Consider the following 17,626-nt stretch of genomic DNA (forward strand, 5'->3'; position numbering starts at 1 on the left):
ATTTTTACAAGTTGGCCTGAGATTATCAGAAGGCGACTAGTTGTAGTGCATTGTTCTTCCCCAGATTAATTGCCCCACTAATCATTTTATCGTGCCCTTGTGAGTGATTGTGATTATGTGCAAAAATGCACCACCGGCTATTTGCAAATCTTTGCCTTCCAGACAACGCATACTAAAGCTGGCTTCATTAGTACACTGTGCTTGGCCAAGGAGGGTCCAGTGATGCAGCACTCAGCCGTTACTGTTGGCTCTGAAAGCCAGTCAAGCCAGGGAGTGTACACCCGACTTCAATGCACATGGTCAGGGAGGTGGCACTTTGTAAAGAACCGGCAGTGATGCCATTCCAGCAAGTCCAGAGGAACATAATAACAGGATTAGTGGGAAGGTTTTATTTTACAGGTTAGAAACTCAGGCAATTAGTTTGGTAAAGGTTCTTTTAACACATGGATACCAAGTCTTTGATGTATCTAATATAATTTATAAAACCATGAATAAATAAAACAAAATAAATAGAAACCATTATGAAGTATTCAACAATTTCCAACTCACAGCATGTAATGGGAATGTAGTTTCAAAAGCTCCAATTTTTATTAAATCATCCAAAGTTTCTGAAAAACAGAAAGACATCCAGATCAGAGGAGCCATTAATAAAGTAAATATTCAAAATGAAAGCCATTAAACATGTACTACAGTGTGGTGAAGCACTCCACAGATGTAAGCAGGTTACAGGTGAACGCTATCAGAAAAAGATACCTCAAACTGAAGCAGTAGTCACTGACATTTTTAGTTAAGGAGGTGGTCCACTACTCAGCATTAGTGACCACATCGATGTAAAGCTTATAAAGAAGGCTTTTCTCAAATACCTTGTGTAGTACACAAGTACATTGTGTAGTACATTTTGACTCTGAGCGGCGCTATTGCAGTCCGCTCATTCAAATCATGTGACCCCTGGGCTCCATGACCTCTGAGAAACGGTCATGTCACGTCAATTTCCAGTTGACCCAATATCACAGAGGCCAGCCCCAGTCTTCCTGAGTAATTGGGCTGTGAGCGGCGTTTTGCCACTCGTCCATGCCCAGCATCTCTCTTGCGTGCGGCGCTCTACAGTGAAGGAAAGAGTGTGCAAGATGCTGGGATATGAGGAGCGGTGAAACTCCGCCAACAGCTCAGTCACTCAGGGAGACTGGGGCCAGCCTCGGTGAGGTCGGGTCAACTGGAAGTTGACGTGATATCACTGGATCTCAGAGGTCACATGATAGGGATGAGCAGACAGCAATAGCGCCGCTCAGAGTCAGAATTTACTACACAAGGTATTTGAGAAAAGCTTTCTCTATAAGCTTTATATCGATATGTGGCCACTATGCTGAGTAGTGGACCTCCCTTTAAATTCAGATGTATGTAAAATATTTCCAGTTCTTGTTTGTTTGGAGAAAAGAGTTGAAACTTTTTTCAAACATATATCTTTTGTATTTACTTAGTGTTGGATCAAAGTCACCAATGCAAGTCTATGTGTCCGCAAAAAAAAAAAAAAAAATCAGCTAATACTCAGATGTCATGTTTGTGCAATCCATTTTTCATAGACGGTTTGATAAGAGAAGCTTGAGAAACCTACATTATATCTTTGTTTCCTTCCGAGGAAAAACAATCAAACGCTGACGGTAAAAACTGACAGGGATCAAACTCTGGTGACACGCTGATCACAAACACTAATGAGAAAAACGGTCAGAGTTTCCTTCAAAGAAAAGTCAATGATTTGTAAATGAGTCCTTAAAATGGTTTTCCATTACTTGGACAATCCCTTCTCAATCAGCATGGTTGCCCTCTTAAAATAACAACACTTATACTCACTTTCGGTTCCAGCGCTGGAACAGAGGTGTCGGTACGGGCTCTCCTGAGGCTCACATGACATTGTTTTGCAAGCGAGCCCCTGACTTCCACTTGATTACTAATTCGGATGAATCAGAAATCAAGTGGCAGTCAGAGCTGCAGCTGGCCACTCAATTTCTCTTGATGTCTGTTATGTCTGAAGGCGAAGAGATATTGGCCACAGGGCTCGCGTGCCATAATGTCACGTGAGCCCCGGTTGAGCAAGTGCTGACAGCGCTGGAAGACTGCCGGCACAGGAATGAGTATAAGTGTTATCTTTTTTTACGGGGGCAAACGTGCTAATTGCCAAGGAGTTATCCATGTGGTGGACAACCCCTTCAAATCTAATGAACTGCATCCAGGAACTACATTGTCTAAGATTCAGTGTAATGTGGGTCATTCTGCCAGTTCCTAAATCTACAGTGTGTCCACCCATATCATGTGCACCGCCATTAACTTGACAACGGTGGCAGCTATAGGAATAGAAGTGGTGTCTAGGTATAGTAAAGTAGCCATGCGCTACGCAATGAAATCACCTATAGCGCCACCTGGTGGAAAACAACGGAGTTAGCATTTTTATCTCGAAAACAGAACAAGATAGAGGAAAAAAGTGAATTAAAAAATTGTAGGGAATCATCAATTCAATACGAATCGACACCTTGTATACAGAAATGCTATGATTAGAATGTGTAAAACTCACAAGGCAGCGGACATGAAGCGATACCTCATGGAGACCTCCTACAAGTCATTGGGTATGGTGGCTGTGTGGAGTGGTCTCCACGCTCACCTGACCTGACCCCATTGGATTTCTTTCTGTGAGGTCACATCAAACAGCAGGTATATGCGACCCCTCCACCAACATTGCAGGACCTACGACGACGTATCACAGATGCTTGTGCAAATGTGTCACCTACCATATTGCACAACGTGCAGCAAGATACAGTATGCTGTCCAGAGTCCAGATGTGTATTGCAGCTGACGGTGGCCACTTTGAGCATCAAAGTTAATTGAGCGCCATATGCGTGACCACCAGCATTCAATGTTTTGGGGGGTCATGGGTTTCATATCATAGCATTTCTGCATGCAAGGTGTCAATTCGTATTGAATTGATGATGCCCTACAATTTTTTAATTCACCTTTTTTCTCTATCTTGTTCCGTTTTTGAGATAAAAATGCTAACTCCGTTGTTTTCCACCAGGTGGCGCTATAGGTGGTTTCATTGCGTAGCACATGGCTACTTTACTATACCTAGACACCACTTCTATGCCTATAGCTGCCGCCGTTCTCAAGTTAATTGCGGTGGACACATGGTATATAATATGTGGTGAAAAAAACATTATACCAAGTTTACCATGTCCATTGACTTACATATCTCAGCATTTCTGTTTCAAAATCTAGTTTCTTCATAAAAACCTAATTAAAAGCCATTATGCTTAATCCAGTTGGCCATAAAAAAGCTAATTTTTCCCTTCTGAGCCTGGGTTTCGATTGATTTTCAATACAAGATTTCATACAAGTATATAAGTATCTATCATAACCATAAGCAACTAAGAACGTTTTGAAGCCATCAACTGTTCAAGCTAAAGTGGGTTGCTCCACTGATTATATTGTCACTTACCTCCTGATTTAATTTTGATTTTGTAAAGAATAAAATGAACAATACGAATCCTGCAAATAACAAAAAAGGATATTAGTACTAGTGTGAGGAAAACAACTAACATGCTACCAGGAAATTTGTCCCTATAGACCTACAAAAAACTACATAGAAACAAAATGTGCAATATATTTGACTATTTTGCCCTAAACTGTAGAAAATTGCTATGGTTGTCTATGGGACTGACGGAAATTGTTAAGCTCTGTACTCATAATCCTATTCTTGTAGATCAAGGATCCCCAACCTGTGGCTCACAGGCTCATAATGTGTGGCTTACGGCTGTCTTCGAGCTTGGTGTATAATCACAAGGTCTAGCAAACAGCTATGAAGAACAGGTCTCCAGATGATGACTTTTTTTTAGTAGCCCCATATAGAAGAGCAGATCAGAAAGGGGGTATGGTAGGAACTCATGGAAATTGGCATACTATCGCGGTGTGCTTTCTGTGGAAAAGCTGTGGCTGTCATTATATACCAATAATGGGGGCTCTGGGTATCACTACTGTGAAGGGTGGCAGCTTGATGTGGCTCATGACCCTCTCTCAAAGCTGAATATGGTTCTTAGGGTCAAAAAGGTTGGGGACCTCCGCCGTAGAAAATGAACGGATCAGAGACTGCACATTTGTACCTCTGCTCCATTTAGGACGGGGCTGAATAGTCCCTATGGTCAGAGTTTTGGAGTTCTGTTCAGATAATTATTAAAGATTCCAATGGCCCAACCCCCAGCAATTATTATTAATAATAATAATAATAATAATAATAATAATAATAATAAAATAATAATAATAACAACAATATTTCTTCACTTATATAGTGCTATTAATTCCACAGAGCTTTACATACATTGGTAACACTGTCACCATTGGGGCTCACAATCTAAATTTCCTATTAGTATGTCTTTGGAGTGTGGGAGGAAACCAGAGAGCCCGGAGGAAGCCCACAAAAACACGGGGAGAACATACAAACTCCTCGCAGATGTTGTCCTTATCAAGTTATTCCCTAACGATAGGATAACTTAATTTTTAGGACCAACTATAGATGAGTTAGTAAGTTTGTAGGAGCCTGTTTCCAACACCAAGGTCAGTATTTTGTGGATGCTGGTTTTCAAAACGGATTTTACCCTTTGCTATACATAGGCCCCTTTTCTGTGCTGTTGCAGAGATGTATAGTATGAAATCTATTCATTTAATGCACGGCAGCAATGTTTCTGCAACCCTGTCCACATAAAATCGAAAATTTTCATGTTGGAAAAAGTCCCCGAAAATAAGCATGTTATTACGATGGAAAAATGTGGCGATATCTCTGTAAGTCAACAAGAATATGATTAGTTTGGTAATCCCCATTTTTTTGATTCCTAGAAAACATTAGCATTCTTATGTTTTAGATGTAATCAACCTTACTAGTCAGGTGATTGGCTGGAAATTTTTGTGGCCTGAATAGGTTTGCAAATAACATTTTATAAATCTAAAAGTAACATAAGGACATTATACAGTATATGCTGCCCTCTGAATATTCCTAAATCTATTCCAAGAGGGCAAAACTGGTAAAAAAAACCCATTACCGTAATTAAATTCATTTAATACTATTACCTGCTTGTTTCAGAGACATGTTCTTCATTTAGATTTGTGGTGCCTTGGTCTGGATTCTTAAGAAGTCTGACATATTTCCTGAAAATGTCAGGAGGTGCCCGCACCCCATAAAAAGTCTTCTTTCCATCTTTAGATTTCTGTAAGGAGATAGAACAACATATATAAGGACTTTAACAAGTTCATTGAGAACATAGGCCCCGATTCTTCATAGCCCAGTGCAGGGTTGTTCTGACAATCAGCAGATGTTCAGCTATATTAACTATATATCAAAAATAGGGCTGTCTGTCCTCTATGTGTATCTTTACTTAAGAAAGCCGATTAGCAATTAATCATCTATCTCTGCAGTAAGTGATAATAAATACCCGTACACTGCGTTTATATTATTTGTAATCAATATATTTTAAAAATAGTCTTTAATCTAGGGATTTAGTTGCCTTAGGCAAATTGTATTTAAGTTTTACCCCTACGCTGACTTTTTGAACTCTGTTTAAAATAATTCTCATTATTATCCAGTCATTATAGGATCCAGGGAACTACCATCCTGGAAGTCTGACTTCAGTGGTGTGCCAAGTTCTTTAGGGCATTTTAAGAGATGACATGCACAATATATTATTTAAAACCTGATGAAGGGGTAAGTGCATATCCCTGAAACGCGTAGTGTGGTGACTGGAAGAATACAGATATTATTCCTTTACTGGAGTCTGGAGCTTCTTACTGGCGAGTGCAGATCTCCTAATACCACTCTTTTTTCTTTAGAGAGAATAATATAATAATTGATAACCAGCATGGATTCATGTAACATAAGTCATGTCTAACCAACCTGTTGGTGTTCTATGAGGAGGTAAATGCAAGTCTGGATATTCGTAATGCAGCTGATGTGATTTATTTGGACTTTAGAAAGGCATTTGATACTGTACCACATAATAGCCTTATAGTAAAGCTCCAGAAGCAAGGACTAGGGGAAACGATAAGCACATGGGTAAAAGATAGGAAACAAAGAGTCATCATAAATGGTGCATTCTCTCATTGGTCTATAGTCAGCAGTGGGGACCGCAGGGATCTGTGCTAGGACTGATTCTTTTTAATCTTTTTGGTAATGTCCTTGTAAGATAGGATTGAGAGTAAAGGTACCTTCACACATAACGACTTACCTGCGATCCCAAAAACGATGCGACCTGATAGGGATCGCAGGTAAGTCGCTGGGAGGTCGCAGGTGAGATGTCACACAGTGAGATCTTACCAGCGATGCAGAACAATACAGATCGCAGTAGCGACCTGTATAACGATCTCAGCAGTCACTGTGATCCTGTTACACAGTGTCAAACACAGCGATGTATTCTGCCCAGCAGGACATCGCCTTTGAAGAAAATGACCTGGACCATTCTTTAACGACTAGAGATCTCACAGCAGGGGCCTGATCGCTGGTAAGTGTCACACATAACGAGATCGCTAACGGGATCGCAACTGCGTCACCAAAACGGTGACTCAGCTGCGATCTCGCTAGCGATCTCGTTATGTGTGACAGTACCTTAAAGTGTCACTCTTTGCTGACGATACCAAACTATGTAGGATATTAAAAACTGACCTCGATAGTACAATATTACAAAAAGATCTGGATAAGATGTCAGAATGGGCAGGCAATTGGCAAATTAGATTAAATGTTTATAAATGTAAAGTAATGCATCTAGGACGGAGTAATCCTATATCTGCATATACATTAAATGGAAGTAAACTTGGGACTACAGAACAGGAGAAGGACTTGGGAATTTTCATTACAAATAAGCTGAGCAGCAGCACTCAATGTCAAGCAGCAGCTGCTAAAGCAAACAAGATTTTAGGGTGTATAAAAAGAGAGATTAGATCCTTGCGATCCCAACGTATTGTTACCCCTCTATAAATCACTTGTAAGGCCACATCTAGATTATGGGATCCAGTTTTGGGCTCCATATTTTAAAAAGACATTCAGAAGTTAGAGTCAGTTCAAAGGCGGGTAACTAGATTATTACAAGGAATGGAGGCCTCCCATATGATGGAAGGTTGAAAAAGTTAAATATGTTTAGCTTAGAAAAAAAACCTCTCAGAGGGGATCTCATTTATAGGAATAAATACAAGTGTGGTCAATATAAAGGACTGGCACATGACTTATTTCTTCCAAAAACAGGGGCACTCACTGCAAGTGGAAGAAAGGTGATTACGGCAGCTAAATAGGAAAGGGTTCTTTACAGTTAGAGCAGTCAGACTGTGGAATACCCTATCACAAGAAGTAGTAATGGCAGATACTATAACAGATTTGATTTCCTCAATGCACACATTATTGTCGGTTATAAATAACTTAATGACGAAATGTATAATGGGTGGAGAAAGGTTGTACTAGATGGACCTAGGTCTTTTTTCAACCTATATAACCATAGCCGGCTTTAGCCATGTGTGAGTTGTGCGGTCGCACAGGGCGCCGGCAGGCAGACAGCAAAGGGGGCACCTAGGGAGCAGCAGTTTACTTTCACTTTGCTGCTCCTTTGGTGCACAGCCTCCAGCAGGGAGCACCCCTCCCCCCTCCTCTGTGCCCTGCGTCTGGTCTCCTCCCGCTCTGCACAGCCTCCAGCAGGTGGCGCCTTTTCGCTCTGCACTGTTTGCTCCCTGCACAGCCTCCAGCAGGGAGCGCCCCTCCCCGCTCCTCTGTGCCCTGCGTCTGGTCTCCTCCTGCTCTGCACAGGCTCCAGCAGGGGGTGCCCTCCTATCCTCTACCTGCACAGCCTCCAGCAGGGAGCGCCCCTCCCCCCTCCTCTGTGCCCTGGGTCTGGTCTCCTCCCGCTCTGCACAGGCTCCAGCAGGGGGCACCCTCCTATCCTCTCCCTGCACAGCCTCCAGCAGGGAGCGCCCCTCCCCTCTCCTCTGTGCCCTGTGTCTGGTCTCCTCCCGCTCTGCACAGGCTCCAGCAGGGGACGCCCTCTTATCCTCTCCCTACACAGCCTCCAGCAGGGAGCGCCCCTCCCCCCTCCTCTGTGCCCTGCATCTGGTCTCCTCCCACTCTGCACAGGCTCCAGCAAGGGGCGCCCTCCTATCTTCTTCCTGCACAGCTTCCAGCAGGGAGCAGCCCTCCCCCTCCTCTGTGCCCTGCGTCTGGTCTCCTCCCGCTCTGCACAGGCTCCAGCAGGGGGCGCCCTCCTATCCTCTCCCTGCACAGCCTCCAGCAGGGAGCGCCCCTCCCCCCTATTTTGTGCCCTGCATCTGGTCTCCTCCCGCTCTGCAGAGGCTCCAGCAGGGGGTGCCCTCCTATCCTCTCCCTGCACAGCCTCCAGCAGGGAGCGCCCCTCACCCCTCCTCTGTGCCCTCCGTCTGGTCTCCTCCCGCTCTGCAAAGGCTCCAGCAGGGGGCGCCCTCCCATCCTCTCCCTGCACAGCCTCCAGCAGTGAGTGCCCCTCTCCCCTCCTCTGTGCCCTGCATCTGGTCTCCTCCCGCTCTGCACAGGCTCCAGCAGGGGACGCCCTCCTATCCTGTCCCTGCACAGCCTCCAGCAGGGAGCGCCCCTCCCCCCTCCTCTGTGCCCTGCATCTGATCTCCTCCCGCTCTGCACAGGCTCCAGCAGGGGGCGCCCTCTCATCCTCTCCCTGCACAGCCTCCAGCAGGGAGCGCCCCTCCCCCCTTCTCTGTGCCCTGGGTCTGGTCTCTTCCCGCTCTGCACAGGCTCCAGTAGGGGGCGCCCTCCCATCCTCTCCCTGCACAGCCTCCAGCAGGGAGTGCCCCTCCCCCCCTCCTCTGTGCCCTGAGTCTGGTCTCCTCCCGCTCTGCACAGGCTCCAGCAGGGGGCGCCCTCCTATCCTCTCCCTGCACAGCCTCCAGCAGGGAGTGCCCCTCCCCCCTCCTCTGTGCCCTGCATCTGGTCTCCTCCCGCTCTGCACAGGCTCCAGCAGGGGGCGCCCTCTCATCCTCTCCCTGCACAGCCTCCAGCAGGGAGCGCCCCTCCCCCCTCCTCTGTGCCCTGGGTCTGGTCTCCTCCCGCTCTGCACAGGCTCCAGCAAGGGGCGCCTTCCTATCCTCTCCCTGCACAGCCTCCAGCAGGGAGCGCCCCTCCTCTGTGCCCTGCGTCTGGTCTCCTCCCGCTCTGCAAAGGCTCCAGCAGGGGGCACCCTCCTATCTTCTCCCTGCACAGCCTCCAGCAGGGAGCACCCCTCCCCCTGCTCTGTGCCCTGCGTCTGGTCTCCCGTTCTGCACAGGCTCCAGCAGGGGGCGCCCTCCTATCCTCTCCCTGCACAGCTTCCAGCAGGGAGCGCCCCTCCCCCCTCCTCTGTGCCCTGCATCTGGTCTCCTCCTGCTCTGCACAGGCTCCAGCAGGGGCTGCCCTCCTATCCTCTCCCTGCACAGCCTCCAGCAGTGAGTGCCCCTCCCCCCTCCTCTGTACCCTGCGTCTGGTCTCCTCCCGCTCTGCACAGGCTCCAGCAGGGGGCGCCCTCCTATCCTCTCCCTGCACAGCCTCCAGCAGGGAGTGCCCCTCCCCCCTCCTCTGTGCCCTGCATCTGGTCTCCTCCCGCTCTGCACAGGCTCCAGCAGGGGGCGCCCTCTCATCCTCTCCCTGCACAGCCTCCAGCAGGGAGCGCCCCTCCCCCCTCCTCTGTGCCCTGGGTCTGGTCTCCTCCCGCTCTGCACAGGCTCCAGCAAGGGGCGCCCTCCTATCCTCTCCCTGCACAGCCTCCAGTAGGGAGCGCCCCTCCCCCCTCCTCTGTGCCCTGCATCTGGTCTCCTCCCGCTCTGCACAGGCTCCAGCAGGGGGCGCCCTCCAATCCTCTCCCTGCACAGCCTCCAGCAGGGAGCACCTCTCCCCTCTCCTCTGTGCCCTGCATCTGGTCTCCTCCCGCTCTGCACAGGCTCCAGCAAGGGGCGCCCTCCTATCCTCTCCCTGCACAGCCTCCAGCAGGGAGCGCCCTCCCCCCTCCTCTGTGCCTTGCGTCTGGTCTCCTCCCGCTCTGCACAGGCTCAAGCAGGGGGCGCCCTCCTATCCTCTCCCTGCACAGCCTCCAGCAGGGAGCGCCCCTCCCCTCTCCTCTGTGCCCTGCGTCTGGTCTCCTCCCGCTCTGCACAGGCTCCAGCAGGGGGCACCCTCCTATCCTCTCCCTGCAAAGCCTCCAGCAGGGAGTGCCCCTCCCCTCTCCTCTGTGCCCTGCGTCTGGTCTCCTCCCGCTCTGCACAGGCTCCAGCAGGGGGCACCCTCCTATCCTCTCCCTGCACAGCCTCCAGCAGGGAGCGCCCCTCCCCCTTCCTATGTGCCCTGCATCTGGTCTCTCCCGCTCTGCACAGGATCCAGCAGGGGGCGCCCTCCTATCCTCTCCCTGCACAGCCTCCAGCAGGGAGCGCCCCTCCTCTGTGCCCTGCGTCTGGTCTCCTCCCGCTCTGCACAGGCTCCAGCAGGGGGCGCCCTCCTATCCTCTCCCTGCAAAGCCTCCAGCAGGGAGCGCCCCTCCAACCTCCTCTGTGCCCTGCGTCTGGTCTCCTCCCGCTCTGCACAGGCTCCAGCAGGGGGCGCCCTCCTATCCTCTCCCTGCACAGCCTCCAGCAGGGAACGCCCCTGCCCCCTCCTCTGTGCCCTGTGTCTGGTCTCCTCCGGCTCTGCACAGGCTCCAGCAGGGGGCGCCCTCCTATCCTCTCCCTGCAAAGCCTCCAGCAGGGAGCGCCCCTCCCCTCTCCTCTGTGCCCTGCGTCTGGTCTCCTCCCGCTCTGCACAGGCTCCAGCAGGGGGCGCCCTCCTATCCTCTCCCTGCACAGCCTCCAGCAGGGAGCGCCCCTCCAACCTCCTCTGTGCCCTGCGTCTGGTCTCCTCCCGCTCTGCACAGGCTCCAGCAGGGGGCGCCCTCCTATCCTCTCCCTGCACAGCCTCCAGCAGGGAACGCCCCTCCCCCCTCCTCTGTGCCCTGTGTCTGGTCTCCTCCGGCTCTGCACAGGCTCCAGCAGGGGGCACCCTCACCTGCTCTCGGCTCTGTGTCCTCCTGTCTTTACCAAAGAGAGGGGGGAGGGGCAGCAGCACTGCCGGAGATGCTGTTATAAAAGCCACACTGAACTCCTGGAGCCCAGGAAGTGACTGTGAGTATAACATGCTGTGTGTCATCTGTAATGTATTATGTGCTGTGTGTGTGTTATGTATAACATGTTTGTGTCCTGTATACTGTGCAATGTCTGTCTGTGTATCTGTCTGTCTGTCTATTATCCGTCTGTCTGCCTATCTTGCTATTATATATCTGTCGATATATTTCAATTATCTATACTAAAAGGTGCGCTTCAGAGCGCAGCTGAAAAGCTGCGTTCTGAAGCGCATGGTGCCGGCAGAGAACGCGCGCTCTGCATGCTGCCTCTCCCTATAGACAGAATGCAAACCGCACGAAAGAAGTGCATGTCACTTCTTAGAACGCAGCGATTCGGGCAGCAGCCGAATCGCTGCGTTCTAATATGCCACGTGCGCACGGCTCCTGCACAATCTCCATAGATTGTGCAGGGGACGCAGGACGCATGCAGTTACGCTGCGGTGCAGAACGCAGCGTAACTGCATGCAATTCGCACACGTGCGCACATCCCCTAAGGCTGCTTTCACACATCCGGTTTTTGCAGTGCGGCTTAATCCGGCTCAAAAACCTATGCAACGGATGCAGCGAAAAAAACTGATCCGTTGCATAAGTTTTTCCATGAGGCCCATCCGTTTTTTGATGGATGTGGCTTGATACGGAGCATGCGCCGTACAAAAAAACGTGCCAGGCACGTTCCATCCGGCCGCCGCATGGGCTAAATATACCGCATCCGCATCCGGCAAAAAACGGACGCAACGCAAGGCCATGCGGCACAATACGGCGCTAATGCAAGTCTATGCAAGTCTATGCGGAAAAAACGCAACCGGCGGAAAAATGTTTACTTAGAAAATTGGTGACGTGTTACTTATTTTACCCACTGTATTTAAAAAAAGGACACAAAGTTCCATAATTGGAGTAACATGTTCAACGAATTGCCCCAAGTGTGTTCCACCAGTGGCTCTCGTGTTGACAATTTGTATTGTAGACTTTGTTGAGAAATGCTAACCTTTATCTTGAAGCGCTTCTGTTCCAGTACAGACATGTACTGCCGCCTCTTCTCCTCAGGCTCGCTGTCAAGAGATGAGCTCTCACACACCAGCACAAAGTCAAATTTCAAGTCCTAGAAAAAAAAATAAAAAATCAGAACCTGATTAACTTCTCCCTCCTACAGCATACACTCCGGATCTGACGGAGAGGTGTGCCTCGTATACGCATGAGTGTCAAATATTTTGGTTTCACATTTTCTATACAACCCCAGAAATCAACAAATTCCTCCTAGAAAGGAGTCAGTAACATTGTAGGAAGTCACGCAAATAACACAGTAACAAGATCGGACCTGTCAGACTAGCCGTTGACAACTTTATTTTGTGCTCCATACAGCACCTGGGATCAAGAAATGTTCATGAGCACATTCACTTCACATTGGGAGGTCCCTTTACTGTTGACAATAATAATACCCATGTATTGTTACAGATTAAAGGGAACCGGTCACTACTTTTTTGGCCTATAAGCTGCGGCCACCACCACCGGGCTCTTATATACAGCATTCTAACATGCTGTATGTAAGAATCCAGGACACAGTAAGAACATAAAAAACACTTTATAAGGCTGGAAACACACCTTTGCGTGTAAAATCAGTCCGACTTGCCTGAAAAAAAAACTCGTCCGATTTTAGTTCACGTTAGGTCAGTGTGCAATGCAAGTGCAATGCTTTTTTTTAATTATTTAATCACTAGCAGAGCGTGTGTAATGCGTGTTTGATGCATATGGGATCCCTTTTTTCTACGTCATCTGCCATTCAGCAGAGCTGAATAGTCGCTGACAGCAGACACAGATGTACTTCACCCGACTTCATTGTCATCCTGCGAATCTGTCTGTGTCGCGCCCTGATTAGCGGTCACCCGTGAAGGACTCACCGGTGACCGCTAATCCCCTGAGTGACTGAAGTGAGCAGCGCGATTAGCGCTGCCGTCACTCAGGCTACCTGTGGCCAGCTGGATCTTCCACCCGTGACCGAAACTCACCTGTGACTTCATCGCTGTCACTCGGGCGACTTGCTGTCACTGTTGGAGGATCCAGCGGTGACCGCAAGTAACCTGCATGACATCATCGCTGATCGCGTCGCTCACCTCAGTTGCTGCGTGGAGCTGTCAGAAGCTGTTCTTCTGCTGCTCCTGTCACCTTCATGTAGCAGAGCTGGAAGCGACGCGGAACCTCCGTGGATTACACCGGAGCTGGAGGGGTTTTTGGGGCTTAATAAAGTGGTGAACGAGGGTATTTCTTAGTGTTTATTATTGCAAATAAAGGATTTTTTTCACTGTGTGTGTTTATTAACTTTAAATTACTGGTTAATTATTGGGGGTGTCTCATAGACGCCTGCAATGATTAATCTAGGACTCAGTGGCAGCTATGGGCTGCTGCCATTAACTCCTTATTACCCCATTTGCCAACGCACCAGGGCAAAACGGGAAGAGCCGGGTACAGTCCCAGAACTGTCGCATCTAATGGATGCGGCAATTCTGGACGGCTGCTGGCTGTTATTGTTAGGCTGGGGGGCTCCCCATAACGTGGGGCTCCCCATCCTGAGAATACCAGCCTTCAGCCGTGTGGCTTTACCCTGGCTGGTATTAAAATTGGGGGGAGATCGCACGCCGGTTTTTTTTAATTATTTATTTATTTATTTTTCTGCATGATAGAGATCCACCCACCGGCAGCTGTGATTGGTTGCAGTGAGACAGCTGTCACTCATTTTGGGGGCATGTCTGACTGCAACCAATCATAGGCGCCGGTGGGCGGGGAAAGCAGGGAATACGAGATTGAATAATGAGCGGCCGGCTTTTTCAAAAGAGGAGAAGCCGCCGGAGCAGTGTGAACGCCGTGCAGCGCTGCGCCGGTGATAGGGGATCGGTGAGTATGAGAGAAGGGGGAAAGGAATAGACCGACATGGACAGAGAGAGAGACCGACAGAAAGAGAGACCGACTCACAGACCGACCGACAGAGAGAGAGAATAGAGACCGAGAGGGAGAGACCGACTGACAGAGATAGATATTGACCGACATTATGAGACCTTAATCATTTCCAGTGCTTTGTGACACATACGATAAATGTATTTAGAAAAACGGATGTCACTAGGATGGTGTAAGTACCGGTCCGTGTGACATCCTTTTTTTCACGCTCCCATAGAGTTGCATTGGAGAGACTCGCACGAGAAACTCTTCAAATAGCAGCTTGCTGCAATTTTTTTCTCAGTCCGATTTGGAGTGAGAAAAAAAAAAAAAAAAAAAAATCGCAGATGAGAGCTGATTCATTGAATAACATGTGTCCGAGTGCAATATGAGAATTTCTCGCATTGCACTACTGTGAGAAACTCGCAAGTGAGAAGCCGGCCTAATACTTACCTAACGGTCGTGCGGTTGGCTATATGGGCGTCTCCGTTCTCCGGTGCTGGCGCCGCCTCTTTCAGCCATCTTCATCCTCTTTCTGAAGCCGCGGTGCATGAGGCGTCCGACGTCATACACACTCGCCGGTCCTGCGCAGGCGCACTACAATACTTTGATCTGCCCTGCTCAAGACCTGAATGCCGGCGAGTGTGTATGACATCGGACCCGTCATGCACCGCGGCTAGAGAAGAAGGAGGACTAAGATGGCAGAAAGAGGAGGCGCCGGCACCAGAGAACGGAGACGCCCATATGGCCAACCGCACGATCGTTAGGCAAGTATTATAAAGTGATTTTTATGTTCTCACAGCGGCCTGGGCTCTTATATACACCACCTGGTGGTGGTGGCCACAGCTTATAGGTCAAAAAAGTGGTGACAGGTTCCCTTTAAACCTTGCAAACTGTCATGTGGACACTTTGGATACATTCTAGGACATTTTTTTTTATTATAGCAGACAACTAGGAGGGTCCAGTACAATAGAAATGGTAGCACTGGCTATAGTGACATTAGATTCTTCTTAGGCCTAGGACACACAGCAAGAAAAACAGTGTGAGTAGAATGCAATATAAAAAAAAAAAAAAAAAAAAAAAAAATCGCATTCCGTTCAGACGAATATTACTCCCATGAGCAATTATTTTCTCAGCCCTAATTGGACCGAGAAAATAGTTGTAGCATGCTGCGGGTGGAATGTGATCCTGTTTCACGCGCACCCATTCAAGTCTATGGGGCAAGAGAAACATTGCACTGCACTCGCAGTACACCGGTGTAATGTGAGTGCAGAGCGAGAATGGCAATAGCCAGCTACGGAGGAGAGAGGGAGATAAATCCCTCCCTCCTTTCTGCAGCGCTGGCCCGTCCCTCTGCAACACTGGCCCGCCCCTCCTCAGCACCGGCCCTCCCCTCCTCAGCGCCAGCCCTGCCCTCCTCAGCGCCAGCCCTCCCTTCCTCAGCGCCGGCCTTCCCCCGCAGCTGTGGTCTGATTGCAGGATCAGAGCACAGTCGCATGACACTCAGCTCCCGCTGTGCTGCAAGCGCAAGCCGAGTGTCATGCGGGGACTCGCACATAACCCCATGTGGCCTCAGCTTTAGATATTCAAACATCTTAATAGCAATTCTGGCATAACAAATTATGGCGCACATCATGGTTTTGCAATACTTTGAATCTTTTTCCTACTTTATGCCACTGTCGTCAAAACATGGCGCCTTGACAAAGTATTCATACCTCGTGAGCTTAACAAACAAAATGATTTTATTGGGATTGTATGTGATATAAGAACATTTAAGGCTGCTTTACATGGTACGACCGACTGTGCGATTTCACAATCGATCGTACCCATCCCCGTTCTTTTTGCGTCACGGGCAAATCGCTGCCCGTGGCGCACAAAGTCGGTAACCCCCGTCACACATACTTACCTCTCGTGCGACCACGCTGTGGGCAGCGAACGTCCACTTCCTGGAGTGGGAGGGACGTTCGGCGTCACAGCGACGTCACACGGCCGCCGGCCAATAGAAGTGGAGGGGCGGAGATGAGCGGCGGAGATGAGCAGGATGTAAACATCCCGCCCACCTCCTTCCATCCACATAGAGCCGGCGGCTGACACGGGAGGCAGGTACGCGATGTTCATCGCTCCCGTGGTGTCAGACGGAGCGACGTGTGATGCCACGGGAACGATGAACAACCGGCGCCCGATTTCAGAACCGATATTATGGAACCTAGCGACCAGTACACGACTCACGATTTGTGAGCGATACTGCGTCGCTAGTAGGTGTCACACAGGCGTGACCCCGACGATCTATCACACGATAGATTGTCTGGTGTAAAGCAGCCTTAAGGATATGTGCCCATGTTCCTTTTGTATGTGCTTCTTTACTGCACATAAAAAGCATGTTTTGGCAGGAAAAAAAATGCAGCAGAAAAAAAGCGCATTTTTATTGCTCTTGAGCATTTTTTCATATGTGTTTTTTCCTGCTTCTTTTAGTCATAGCAATCACGAGGGTTCAGGCTCTGTTTCCCCACTGAGTCTCTGGCATATGTTACAGCCGGGACCCAGCTCTTACTGGGCTGTTTTGGTAAGTTTTTGCTGCGTTTTTTAGTTGCAGATTTGCCTTGGTTTTATGCAAATCCATGCTAATAAAAAGCTGCTTTTTACAGTCGAAGCAAAGTCTATGAGATTTCTGAAATGTCACACACACACATCAGTTTTTTTTCCTGAATTTTTGGCAAATACCTGCGTTTTTGGTCAAGTTTTTAAAGAATGGGCATGTCAATTCTTTGCTGCAGAATTGCTGCGTTTTTTCATTGATACAACCCATTTTGTAGAAAAAAAACAGCAAATCCGCACCAAATCTGCAGCAAAAACGCCACTAAAAAATGCATGAAAAATGCACCAAAAACGCAGATGACTCAAAGGAGATTTCCTGCCACAAGATCAGGCTTTGGTCAGGAAAAAAACTTACCAAACAAATCCCTGTGTGAACATAGTCTTACCCCCTAAATGCTGCAATCAGTGCGATCGCAGTATTCAGGTGACAGGGAGAGAGATCGCTTACCTCTTACTAGTGATCGGGTCCCTGTAATGCAATCACAGGGATCTGATCGCTGCCATGGATTGGTAACCCTAGGTCGTCACCATTACGACCCAAGGTTACTGAGCTATGGAGAACCTCCTACACCATGCTGTATGCATGGTGTGTAAGGCAAAATGTTGCGCTATAATCCACTGTAGTGATAAAGCATTGCAGGGGATTATAGAAAAGCAGAAAAAAAATGAAGAAACAATTGACACGCTGCTTTTTTTTTCAGCAACAAAATCTGCAAGACAAAAGAAGCAACGTGTGCACAGCAAGTCAGGATTCTCAGACTTTGACGGGATGCTTTTTCCCTGCTTTTATTGATTAAAAGAAGGAAGGAAAAACGCATGAAAAAAACACCACGTGGGCACATAGCCTAAAGGCCCTGTCACACACAGAGATAAATCTGTGGCAGATCTGTGGCAGATCTGTGGCAGATCTGTGGCAGATCTGTGGCAGA

At 48.6% G+C, this 17,626-nt stretch overlaps 1 protein-coding gene across 1 annotated transcript in view; it reads right to left on the reverse strand.

The window, feature by feature from the left end:
• Positions 1-17,626, reverse strand: part of ANO9 (anoctamin 9) — a 121,018-nt gene that overhangs the window by 54,718 nt on the left and 48,674 nt on the right. The window contains exons 3-6 of the mRNA XM_075325398.1: positions 12,163-12,276; positions 5,107-5,243; positions 3,485-3,534; positions 550-608 (exon numbers count right to left, since the gene is read on the reverse strand). Of these exons, the coding sequence (XP_075181513.1) occupies positions 550-608; positions 3,485-3,534; positions 5,107-5,243; positions 12,163-12,276 (360 nt within the window). The remainder of the gene's footprint in view (positions 1-549; positions 609-3,484; positions 3,535-5,106; positions 5,244-12,162; positions 12,277-17,626) is intronic.

Source organism: Anomaloglossus baeobatrachus, chromosome 10 (assembly GCF_048569485.1).
Source record: "Anomaloglossus baeobatrachus isolate aAnoBae1 chromosome 10, aAnoBae1.hap1, whole genome shotgun sequence".
Classification (NCBI taxonomy): Eukaryota; Metazoa; Chordata; class Amphibia; order Anura; family Aromobatidae; genus Anomaloglossus; species Anomaloglossus baeobatrachus.